At 37.6% G+C, this 13044-nt stretch overlaps 1 protein-coding gene across 8 annotated transcripts in view; it reads right to left on the bottom strand.

The window, feature by feature from the left end:
* Positions 1-13044, bottom strand: part of UTRN (utrophin) — a 538889-nt gene that overhangs the window by 22218 nt on the left and 503627 nt on the right. For 7 of the 8 annotated variants that reach the window (XM_043457450.1, XM_043457448.1, XM_043457451.1 and 4 more), the window contains 4 exons: positions 12800-12936; positions 6659-6697; positions 6367-6432; positions 4439-4504 (listed from right to left, as the gene is read on the bottom strand). In XM_043457450.1, coding sequence (XP_043313385.1) covers positions 4439-4504; positions 6367-6432; positions 6659-6697; positions 12800-12936 — 308 coding nt within the window. The remainder of the gene's footprint in view (positions 1-4438; positions 4505-6366; positions 6433-6658; positions 6698-12799; positions 12937-13044) is intronic. The other variant, XM_043457453.1, reaches the window with a different exon arrangement.

The following is a 13044-nucleotide window of genomic DNA, read 5'->3' as shown; positions in this document are numbered from 1 at the left end:
AATTATTAGATGGGAAACTTAGCAGGAGAGGCAGGGAAATAGTAGGTTTCATTCTTAACCCTGCTTTCAGGAGGAGCACTGTCAATTCAAAGGAGGGAATCAATTCAGTTCAGTTCAATTCTCAGTCGTGTCCGACTCTTTGCGACGCCATGGACTGCAGCACGCCAGGCCTCCCTGTCCAACACCAACTCCCATAGTTTACTCAGACTCATGTCCATTGAGTTGGTGATGCCATCCAACCATCTCATCCTCTGTCATCCCCTTTTCCTCCCGCCTTCAATCTTTCCCAGCATGAGTCTTTTCCAATGAGTCAGCTCTTCACATCAGGTGGCCAAAGTATTGGAGTTTCACCTTCAACATCAGTCCTTCCAATGAACACCCAGGACTGATTTCCTTTAGGATAGACTGGTTGGATCTCCTTGCAGTCCAAGGGACTCTGAAGAGTCTTCTCCAACACCACAGTTCAAAAGCATCAAGTCTTCAGTGCTCAGCTTTCTTTATAGTCCAACTGTCATATCTATACATGACTACTGGAAAAACCATAGCCTTGACTAGACGGACCTTTGTTGGCAAAGTAATGTCTCTGCTTTTTAATATGCTGTCTAGGTTGGTCATAACTTTTCTTCCAAGGAGTAAACGTCTTTTTATTTCATGGCTGCAGTCACCATCTGCAGTGATTTTGGAGCTCCCCAAAAGAAAGTCTGCCACTGTTTCCACTGTTTCTCCATCTATTTGCCATGAAGTGATGGGACCGGATGCCATGATCTTTGTTTTCTGAATGTTGAGCTTTAAGCCAACTTTTTTACTCTCCTCTTTCACTTTCATCAAGAGGCTCTTTAGTGCTTCTTCACTTTCTTGCCATAAGGGTGGTGTCATCTGCATATCTGAGGTTATTGATATTTCTCCTGGCAATCTTGATTCCAGGTTGTGCTTCATCCAGCCTAGTGTTTCTCATGATGTACTCTGCATATAAGTTAAATAAGCAGGGTGACAATATACAGCCTTGACGTACTCCTTTTCCTATTTGGAACCAGTCTGTTGTTCCATGTCCAGTTCTAACTGTTGCTTCCTGACCTGCAAATAGATTTCTCAGGAGGCAGGTCAGGTGGTCTAGTATTTCCGTCTCTTTCAGAATTTTCCACAGTTTATCCACACAGTCAAAGGCTTTGGCATAGTCAATAAAGCAGAAGTAGATGTTTTCTGGAACTCTCTTGCTTTTTCAATGATCCAGCAGATGTTAGCAATCTGATCTCTGGTTCCTCTGTCTTTTCTAAATCCAGCTTGAACATCTGGAAGTTCATGGTTCACATACTGTTGAAGCCTGGCTTGGAGAATTTTGAGCATTACTTTGCTAGTGTGTGAGATGAGTGCAATTGTGCAGTAATTTGAGCATTCTTTGTAGGAGGGAAAAGTCACCCTCATTGGGATGAGCTATCCACTGGGAGAAAAGATATTTGTTATTGTAATACTTATTCACTTTGTCAAGTCAATAATGCCAATTAAAATGAAAATATTTGGGGCTTCCCTGGTGGCAAAATTGTAAAGAATCCGCCTGTAATTCAGGAGACACAGGTTCGATTGCTGGGTTGGGAAGATCCCCTGGAGAAGAAAAAGGCAACCTACTCCAGGGTTCTTGCCTGGGAAATCGCATGGACAGAGGAGCCTGGTGGGCTACACAGTTCATGGGGTTACAAAAGATTTGGACATGACTTAGTGACTAAAAAACAACAACAAATTTTGTCAAACCACCAGACTTTAGGTCCAAAGTAGGACTTCGAAGGTTGAGTCCTTGCTAATGTTCTCACTTGAATGATCTCTGCATGTTCACAGGAAAAGACCCCCAAAACACTCAGTAGTTTAAAGTGTGGGAGAGCAAAGGACTTCCAGATTGGCTTTATCAAAGTAAGATTTATTAAAATATTCATTAAAAATATTAATGTATCAGTAACTAGACAACAATTTCTCTTTAGTGGTTTCTACATTCTTAACACTAGTCATCTAATCTCCCACAAAAGGGAAAATTTGCTTCTTGCCTTTTCCAGTATCCCAAGGCCATCATACTCCTTCACTTTCAAAGCCAGCAGTGCAGCACCTCTAAAGTCTCTTTGATTCTCACCTCTGCTCCCATGGTTACCTCTCTCTCCCAAACTCTGACTCTCCTCCGTCTTATCAAGACCTGTGCGGCTACACTGGGCCCACCCAGATAACCCAGGCTAACCTCCCCATCTCAAAATCCTTAATTTAGTCACTTGTGCAAAGTCCCTGTTGCCATGTAAAGTCACAGCCATAGGTTTCAGGGATTAGGATGTGGGCTTCTTTGGGTCCCATTATTCTGTCTACTTTAAATGCCCTCACCATGTTCCTCCTCTGTGGGACCACTTATCCATCTCCCCGCTAGCCCGTAAGATTCCTGAAGACGGCATCGGCCTTTACAGAACTGGGAGCATGTCAGGGGTGTGCTGCTGAGTGTTCACCAGCAGGTTCTCTACAAGATCAATAAACAAAAAGGCTCTGCTTTGTAGCATTTTTAATTTTTATGGTTTAAATACTTTTATTATGGCCAATTTAAGCTAATGACTTCACTGAATATAGAGCTGAAAAAAGATACATAGCTGCACAGCCCCTGACACCCCAAGAGCATAGGTAAGAGTAAAATGAGGTAAAATAGCTAAGATGTAATGAGTTCTGAGTATTACTTTTGTTACTATTTTAATCTAATCTGCTGGTTTGTAAGTATATACATGGGCTTCCCAGGTGGCCCTAGTGGTAAAGAACCCGCTAGCCAATGCAGGAGATGTAAGAGACACGGGTTCAATTCTTGGGTCGGGAAGATCCCCTGGAGGAGGGCATGGCAATCCACTCCAGTATTCTTGCCTGGAGAATTACATGGACAGAGAAGCCTGGTGGGCTTCAGTCCATAAGTATATACAAACTAATTTTAAAAATGTGTTTGTTTAACAAGCAGCTTACAAACTTCTTAAAAATTTAACAACCAGCTCTTATAACTGCCTCCAGAACACCACTGCAAGGTAGGCATGCAATAAGTAATTTTTTGGATGGAAGAATGAGTTAATATATCTCTTGACAGTATATTAAAATGTATTCAGCTGTTAGTCATATGATTATTTTGTCATTTCTCAGACATTAGTGCTAAACTTAAAAATAAAACGGTGTCTATTCTAATTTGAAAACAGGAAATACTAAATTTGATTATTGCCTTTACTTGGATCTCAAGGTGTGAAAAACACATTTAAAGAATTTAAGTTTGGTTTTAATTCGTATTTTTAAATTTTGTTTAATTCTTTAGCTATTTCTCAACCTTGATGGAAAATATGTCGATTTAGGATATTCAAGATACTTAACTGCTTTATAAGAAATACATACTAGGAGTTTAAATATGAAACAAGCATTATGAATATGCTATTACCTTGGTTTGGGAATTGTTCCAAGCACACAGTACATTAATAATAATGTATAAGTCACTACTGTATTGTTATAAAGTACTAACTTACTATTTTTTGAAATTGAAAATTGAAAAATCTCCTGAGAACTTCTATTTATAAGCTTAATGATAGTAAAACAATTTTTTAAAAATATTGACCAGGAGACATTTCATGTTAGAGTATCTTAGGTATTTCAACTTGGCTGTCTCTATAATCTTATTTAGTATAAAATACCTAAGAACCAAGTTCGACAACTTTCCTGGCAACCTTAGAGCTTCCCACCAGATCCAAACCACAATGACTGGGTGAGTCAACTAAACTCGACACTGCTGAAACCACAGACACCATTCAGAATTGAAAATGTTAATTCCAAGGTGGTGGAGGGTGGGAAAAGCTATAAAAGCAAGATGGCACATGACAGTGGAATAATCAGAGATAAAATATCTGCCAAGAAAGGTTTCTAAAAAGCATTCTAAAGTTAATGAGGCTTTTCCTAGTTGCTAATAAAATCAAATTATTGGCAGAGGAGTTAACACTTTCCAGTGAAGGGTAAGGAGTAGATGTCCAAGCCTGTGTAGGTCATAACTATTAAGTGGCAGAGATTATGGAGAAAATATGAGCATGCAGAAGGAAAAGAATTTTACAGAATGGCACATATTCTATAGAATTACATCTGTTAAATTAACAAGAAATATCAGATAAATGGAATGAATATCTATACCTGTATTTATAAATAAATAATATGATTTTCCTAGGGCAGACGAGTAGCCAAATATAGGATTTTCAGTAACTTATATGAAACTAAATAAATAAACATATCCAATTTATACTATCATGGCTTGAAACCATAAAATCTATGTAGACATTTTTATAACCACACTTATCAATTTTGATTTGGATCAAAATTCAGAGCCACAGTCAATGAAGATTACTTCCGACAGCCATAATATAAGAACCAGCTTTCCAAGGCAGCATTAATTTCATGATTTACTTACACACTTCCTGTGGTAGAGCTGCTATCAGTGAGGAAAGATCCATTAGTCCTTTCCATTTGGGCCAGTCTGAAAAACGAAAATGAAGAGGTTAGAGAATGTGGCCACATAGGGTACAGTTGATTGGTTACAGCCTCAGTGTTTCTTAAACTGTCCTAATTCCCACAAAATCCAGAACAGCTCAAATTCCCTAACAAGACGTTGAAATGAGAACAACATCTAATGTTGAGTTCTATTTCTATTACCACCGCCTTCAGGCCTAAAGACTTTTATTTTACATCATGTTATGTAGTTTCCTAGTGAACCATCTCTCAGACTCTTAAGTCAGTCTTCACTCTCTCACACATCTGATTATGTCCCTCTCCCTCTCATCTTTAAAGATTCTCCTTAACTCCTCTTTACCAAAGGACAGAATCTTACTCCTTAGCAAGTGAAAGTGAAAGTCGTTCAGTCGTGTCCAACTCTTTGCAACCGCATGGATGATACAGTCCCTGGGATTCTCCAGGCCAGAATACTGGAGTGGGTAGCCTTTCCCTTCTCCAGGGGATCTTCCCAACCCAGGTATCGTACCCAGGTCTTCTGCATTGCGGGCAGACTCTTTACCAGCTGAGCCTCGAGGGAAGCTCAGGAATACTGGAGTGGGTAGCCTTTCCCTTCTCCAGGGGATCTTCCCAACCCAGGTATCGTACCCAGATCTTCTGCATTGCAGGCAGACTCTTTACCAGCTGAGCCTCGAGGGAAGCTCAGGAATACTGGAGTGGGCAGCCTTTCCCTTCTCCAGTGGATCTTCCTGACCCAGGAATCGAACCAGGGTCTCCTGCACTGCAGGTGGATTCTTTACCAACTGAGCTGTTAGGGAAGCCCATCCTTAGCAAGTGGGCCCCACAGTACTGGACTTTAGCTTCCGTCCCTTCACTGTGACTGTCTTGTCCTTGCCCCTTTCTCTACTTGCCATTCTTTAAATAAACTGTATTCTTTCCGAGCTCAATGCTTTTAAGCATGTTTTTCCACTTTTTCCTAAAATTTCTACTTGGCCTAGACTCAGTTCAAATGTGACTGTTTTTATTATGTTGCTTAAACTATAGCCTTTTATTTATTTATTTTTTCAGGTGTTATATTTGTCCTTAAGATTTTTCACACCTTTTTAAAAAAACTTTTCATTTTATTTTGAAGTGTAGCTGATTAACAATATTGTGATAGCTTCAGGTGGTCAGCAAAGGGACTCAGACATACATATACACGTATCCATCCTCCTCCAAACTCTCCTCCCATCCCGGCTGCCACGTAACATTGAGTCGAGTTCCCTGTGCTATACAGGAGGTCCTTGTTGGTTATCCATTTTAAATCCAGTAGTGTGTACATGTTTATCCTAAACTCTCTGACTGTCCCATCCCATCATCCTTCCCCTCAGCAACCATAGGCTGAACTATAACCTTTTAAAGCATAGCCAGTTACTAGCACTGTCAATGCCTAGTACATATTTGTTAAAAGTTTGTACAATCCAATAAGACCAGCTTATACTTTTATATTGTTTGGGAACTCCAAAATAAACCTCTGTGGTAAAGTATTAGCATACATTTAATTACATATTGTAATTCATACGTACACCATCTCTTGAGAACACTTTCAGTACTTTCATTCATTGAAACTGGGTTACATTATCTAAATCCTGTTTGTACAGTGTTTGCATTCTCATGAGCTCACTAATCACATCCCATGGAGATTTACTCAGTAGAATATATTGCAAGTGTTTGGTAAAGTGCAAATTACAGTATAGAAAGATGAAAGCCCAGATTTCAAATATAATAGAATCATCACTCCTGCAAAACTACATCTCTTAAATCAAGGCATGTGAATGATATAAGATTAATACAGAAAGAAATACATTCTGGGTGGCAGTACGGTGGAGGGATCCCAGCAGAGTTTCTCACCGTGTAGCATACTGTTCTATTCTTGAATGGGTATCATCATGAAACAGCTGAGGAGACTGCGAAGGGCTGGAAGAGAGAAAGCAAAGAAACAGATTTATGCCCAAATATTGACAGATGTTACTATTACGAATGTTAGCTTAGTTAAATCATGAATTTGACATGCAAACAAACCACTAGGATTGTTACCCAGGAGGCAGAACTATTATTTTAGGATAAGAGTTTAGTAATCACCCCATGCTAGTAAAACTGATCAGAACATCCGTCTTGCGCATACGGAGCAGTGGATACTCACTCATACTGCTCCGGCCACATACTGATGAGTGTGATAGGGCTGCAAAGAGGGCAGAAGGAGACAAAAGTCATAGAACAAACACTTTAGAGCAATTTAAGATAAAAGCGGTCAGTCGGAGGGTGGGGGGTGGGGTACAGTCTCAATCATCTTCCACGCCTGCATTTGGTTGCCCTGAGGTCCACCATGAAAGAAGTCAAAACAAACAGAAATGACTGTTTATTCTAGAAAAGCTGCTATGTATCCAAGTGCCTGCAGGGGCCTTTTCACAGATATTATAGGATATTTGTTATAGACAGCAAACACATTTAAATAGTCTGATTGGAAAAAGAAAGAGAATGCTCTAAAATAGCTCAAAATTATGGGATAATTTAAAAAGTAATGTTTCAGAATGTACTGGACAGAGGTGCAATCATATTTTTGTTTTTCCTGCAGAAGAAACTTGATCAGAAAGGTAAAGTTAAATACCAAGGACTACATTACATATTGATGGCAGAGTTGCAATAAAATGGAAATGTTCTGAATCTCTGCTTAATTTTATTTATCTTTCAAAAACATATTTTCCTGGCTGCAGCACATGGCATGTGGGATCTTAGTTCCCTGACTAGGAATGGAACCTGCGCCACTTGCATTGGACACTCGAAGTCTTAACCACTGAATTGCCAGGGGAGTCCCCTTTCCCCAATTTTAAATAAAATCCAAATAAAGGTGTACATGGAGTATCTCAACCTCACAGATACACTGAAAAAAGATACAGCCTAGATGCTCTCCTCTACACCTGGCCAAAATTCTCGATTATCCATAAAACTGAAAGTAATGTTGCTAGATCATGATACACTTTTATCAAACAAAATTTTATCCAGAAATTCTATCTAAGAAACTGATAAAAGGAACACTGTCTACTAGAATCAGAGCTTGAGACTGGAACTTAATTATTCATTATCATTCCTAGCCCTGGAGATACACTCCAATCTCACAGCACTGCCTAGAAAACCCCAAGTCTGTAAGAAATGTTTGAAAACAAATGATCCTAATAAAAAGTTAGTTCAAACCCTAACCCTTTTTTATTGGGGGTGTGGGGAGGTGTGGGGGAATACTGATGAATGTGGAAATTTACAAGCCTAAAGAAAATTAGTTGTCTAATTAAATAAAGTCTCCTGCAAAAGCTAATGCTGGTTGAAACAAAGAAGAAGAGAAATTTAAATTATTCTAGATCTACTTGATTCTCCTATTTCTATTATAGATACCTACTTAAGAAAAAGTTAATGATCTCATTATCTCCCACTGAAAAGCAAAAGTTGATGTCTACAAAGCAAAGATTAAAAGGACGGAAAGTCATCTTACTGGTGTGGAAAACTGAGATTCTTAGGACTTATTTCAAAAAAAGGCATTTATTTGGTCTGTGTTTGTCAGAACATTTATACTGTAAATAGACTTAATAACCCATGTATAAAATAGACATAACAATGAAAGAAAACAGTATTATTCAATAGTTTTTTTCACATCACTAGAAGTGAAGTGAAGTTGCTCAGTTGTGTCCGACTTTTTGCAACCCCATGGACCGTAGCCTACCAGGTTCCTCCCATGGGATTTTCTAGGCAAGAGTACTGGAGTGGGTTGCCATTTCCTTCTCCAGAGGATCTTCCCCATCCAGGGATTGAACCCGGGTCTCCCGCATTATAGGCAGACGCTTTACCGTCCGAGCCACCAGGAAAGTCTTTCACATCACTACTTTTCATTAACTCTGAAATACAGATGTTAAGTGTCAGATAAATGATTTTCTATACACTTTCCCTGGTGGCTCAGATGGTAAAGAATCTGCCTGCAATGCAGGAGACCTGGGTTCTCACTTTCAACACTTTCTAAAAAACACAGGAACTGCCCCAGAGATCATTTCTAAAATTCAACTATACAACGTTTGCTGTGAGCTTTAAATGTAAGAAAAATACGTGTGTGTGTGTGTGTGTGTGTGTGTGTGTGTGTGTGTGTGTGTATTTAAATCTTAATTGAACTCAGAAAAGCTTTGTGAAACTGCTTGACTGGTTCTGATAAAGTTAATTCAGTTAGTACAATAGTGATTCATTGAACTAAGATAAGAATGGCAAAGGCAAAAAGCTGAACCGAAGAGTGTCTCAAAAGAAAGCTTCTTTATATATTGTGAAAATTTCTGAGAAAAGAAAATGATTAAAAATAAATAAAACTTTAGGCTTTATTGACTTCAAAGCACTTTGATTTGTAGAAAATATATTAACTGATAAGCTTTTTCATTTAATTCCAGAAGAAGAAAACTGGGCAATATTCTCCCTGAATTGTTAGAATCCATGATTAAAGGGGGTTAAGAAAAGACCAATCTCTATGTTAACCCAGACTTCATAATGCTGCCTCTCAACTGTGTTCCAGAGTGGTGTCTCAACAGGGTGTTTTGGCTAATCACACACTAATACATGAGACTCTACTAAATATACCTAATGTTATAGGAAATGCAATCCAGACTTTCTTTGATGAATTTAGAGACTTTTCAGCACCTTAAGTTCTCAGCAGACTTCTCACACTTCCCCTCTGTTTGTCTTCAGAAGTCCATCTGTCCCATAGCAAGGGTCCCAGCGGCTCTAACAGATGAAGCTTCAATGCCTTCTTCCCTTCTGCTCTTGCAGACTACAAACATCTTCACCTGCTTTATAAGACTGATCATGATCTGCTTCCTGCTTTCCTTTCCATTCTCATTTCTCCTCACAGTTCTCAACTTCTCATTCCAGTTTCCAAAACAGGGTTGTCTTTCACCTTTTGAAAATGTTTGCCTTGCTGGGAAACTCTCCCTCTCCTCCCCGGGGTAGCAAACACTGAGTTTTGGGTCCTACTGATCTTTCAGTTTGGGGATGAACTGTCACTTCGTCCCAGTCCAATGCTCCCACAACCATAATTCCACTTACTATGAGATGGTTCTTGCTACAGTACGAACTTAAAAAACCAAGAAACTCATCTATTCCACCTTAACCAATACACGCGGTAGCGGTGGTTTAGTCGCTAAGTCGTGTCTGACTATTGTGACCCCAGGCACTGAGGCCCACCAGGCTCCTCTGTCCATGGAATTTCCCAGGCAAAAACACCAGAGTGGGTTGCCATTTCCTTCTCCAAGGGACCTTCCCAACCCAGGGATCCAACCTAGGTCTTCTGCATTGCAGGTGAATTCGTTACCAATTGAGCCACCAGGGAAGCCCAACCAATACCAGGGAGACGTGCCTATTTTATTCCTTTTAATTTTCAGGGAAACTAAGCTACCTTTTTAGCCAATAAATCTCACTCAATTCTCAAATTACTTTGTCACCCTTTGAGCTTGTTTCCCAGGTTTATTTTCAATGGTAATAACTCTTTCATCAAGCTCTACTCATTTATTTTGATTTATTTTTTGTGAAAAAAATCTTGCATAGTTATAAAATTAATTGAATAAACCTAAGCATGGGTTTGTTTACCTCCTTTTAGTAATAACTAATTTTCCCATAAATCCCCTCCATGCATGCATGTAAAATTACTGGATAGGGGATAAGACATTACATTTTGCAGGGATGAAAGAGAAAGAAGCAAAAGGAAATTCTAATCAGCTTCATAAATAACTTCAACACATTTACCACTTCACTGGTTTTTCTCCAATGTTCTCCTCCCACAAATAGAATAAGTGAAATCAAAATTTTTACTACCTACTCACATAAATTGTTACACCAGAAGATTAAGTGGCCCTGTACTAGAAAGGGCTCAGTAGAAAAATGAACTATACCGACTCTAAGAATACGTTCTAGGATTAAAAAAGGGAGAAAATCTGCCCAATGTATCCAGTAGCTCATAAATCTTTTTCAAAAAAGGATCTCATGACATCTGATTTAATCTTACACTCCTTTTCTTTCTCTCATTTTCCTCTCACTGAAATGCTGGTACATTCATCTTTGATGAAATGAAGCATCTTCAGCGTTACAGCCCAAAATCAGCACAGAATTACTTGGCACACACTTTTATGTTCCCTTTTCCTTTAAGTGAATCACTCAGAATTATTAACGTCAGTCATTATTTTAACAGTGAAAGGCAAATTATCAAAACTGCTTAAAAGCAACTTAAAAGATCTATCTATCCGCATGACTCATGCAAGGGATGTAGCTATTTGGAACATAAAATGCCAATGGTTTATCCAAAGAGTCAAAAGCACATCACTATTTCAAACCTATCAAATTATCTTGTAAATAAAACCACTGTGTGATAATTCTATGCTTCAGGCACTTACTCTAAAGATTATTTAGATCTGATACCAAGATAAGCAACACTTTATCTTTATTAGGTATTCAGCATAGTTAAACTATATGTTAGATACTAAAACAAATAGGAATGTATTATTATATACCTTTCGAAAGAAAGGGAAAATAATCTATCCGCAAAACAAAGACAGGATCAAAAATATACCTTTCTTTACAGATTTTAAGTGTTGCAGGCATTTTCTTTACCAGCTGAGCCACTAGGGAAGCCCAAGTATATTCGAGTGGGTAGCCTATCCCTTCTCCAGTGGATCTTCCCGATCCAGGAATCGAACTGGGGTCTCCTGCATCGCAGGTGGATTCTTTACCAACCAAGCTATCAGGGAATCCCAAGTATTTCAATAGTGTGCCTTAAAATAAAATCATTTCAATAAAATTTCTTCTAAAACGTACTGTGGAAAAAAATGACTGGGAGGCATATATCTTAATTGTATGGAATTTGATATCAAGCAAAGTTATCAAAAAGTTTGAAGTTTTTGGTATGCTTTAAATGAGTATGTGGTATTTTTGGACCTATCTACATATATAGCCGTGTTGTATTTCTTTCTTCATGTACATCCATAATATTACCTATGGAGGGATAAAAATACCCACTTTACTTTGTCTGTAGTCTTTTTATTTCTTAGTAGTTCTACAAACTAAAAAAAAAATTGCATATAAATGTAGTAAAGCCCGTGGTCCAAAGGGTTTTATATGGAAAAAAAAAACTGAACTAAATAGTCTATCCCTCTATTTTGACATCTTTGAGACGTGGACTGTCATAATACACTGGACTGCTACTGTTCTCTGATTATCTCTCATATACACAAATAAATTAACTATGAGTTTTGAAGGTTAAATGTCAACACATTTTTATAGTTCTTACTTCAGTTTTCTTTACTTTATAATGTAGAAAACTCCACCCTTCAGAGCTTCTCTTCTATAGTTACTTGAGAAGGAATATTTCTGTAACTAGAACTCCACTATTCTTTATGACTAGGAACTCTGGTGATGATTAGCAATAAAACTTAATTTTCCCCAAGATTCAAGCATAAGAAAATTGCCTTGGCAGGCATATTTATGCTGATATTTCAAAAAAAAAGTAATTCAAAGATTTAAAATCATATTTATTTTGATCTTGACATATAATTGCTTAGTAATTTAAATTTTGTTCTTGCATTTATTCTGGCTCATTTTAAAATTTCTTTTCATTTCAGGCTATAAACTATTATCCTTCATTTTATAATCCCAAAGTAATTTTGCAATCTGAAACTTTGTTTCATTTATGTTTGTAAACTCAAATGATATACTTTTAAGAAAACTTTGTCTATTACAGGTTCTATTTAAAGCTATCTCATTTCACTTCCATGTTCAAGAAAAAAGGAAATTAGAAACGCAATGTGAGATTTTGATGAGATTTCATATAGGTATATATCTGAAGCAAGGAATTAAGCATTATTAACAAACATATTAAAATAAGTAAAATGAGTGCAAAACATATAAGAAATAGTAAAAAAAAAATCCCACAAAGAGAGGAAAATGGAAAATAAAGTAATGAAAGAGCATAAATACAATAATTTGCTTTAAGTATTTTTAAAAGAGATGACCAGTGCAAAGGCGGACATATTATTACATATTTCAAAAGTTCAGGAAAACATGCAAAATTAAACCTGTGCTGACAAAAACAAACAGTCAAAATTCATGTTGCAAAGACTGATTTCAAGTTTATTTTACCTCTTTGTAGATGAAACATTTTACCAAAACACAACTTCTTTTTTGGTATCAGATTTATCTTTTGTCACTAATATAAAAGTATCAGGTATAAGAGCATATACAGATACAAGTTTAATAGTAAAATTGAACTTACGTCTCTAAGTTGTCACCTTCAAGAACTGTCTGGACAGGCAGATAGCCAAGCCGAGGATGTTTGGCAAAGTATTTCTTCGATCTGAACTTATTCTTCAGCACCTTTGTGAAGTCCCGTACATCTTCCCCAGATGTTGTCTATGCAGTTGAAAAAAATTACACTTTTCTCATTAAAATGGAAGGAGAAAACTATCTACAATCAAATTAGAGCAGATGTAAATTGATGCAATTAAATGACAACACTTT

The sequence above is a fragment of the Cervus canadensis genome, chromosome 33 (assembly GCF_019320065.1).
Source record: "Cervus canadensis isolate Bull #8, Minnesota chromosome 33, ASM1932006v1, whole genome shotgun sequence".
Taxonomy (NCBI): Eukaryota; Metazoa; Chordata; class Mammalia; order Artiodactyla; family Cervidae; genus Cervus; species Cervus canadensis.
The sequence above is the reverse complement of the archived record's forward strand: the minus strand, read 5'-3'. Positions and strand labels throughout refer to the sequence as shown.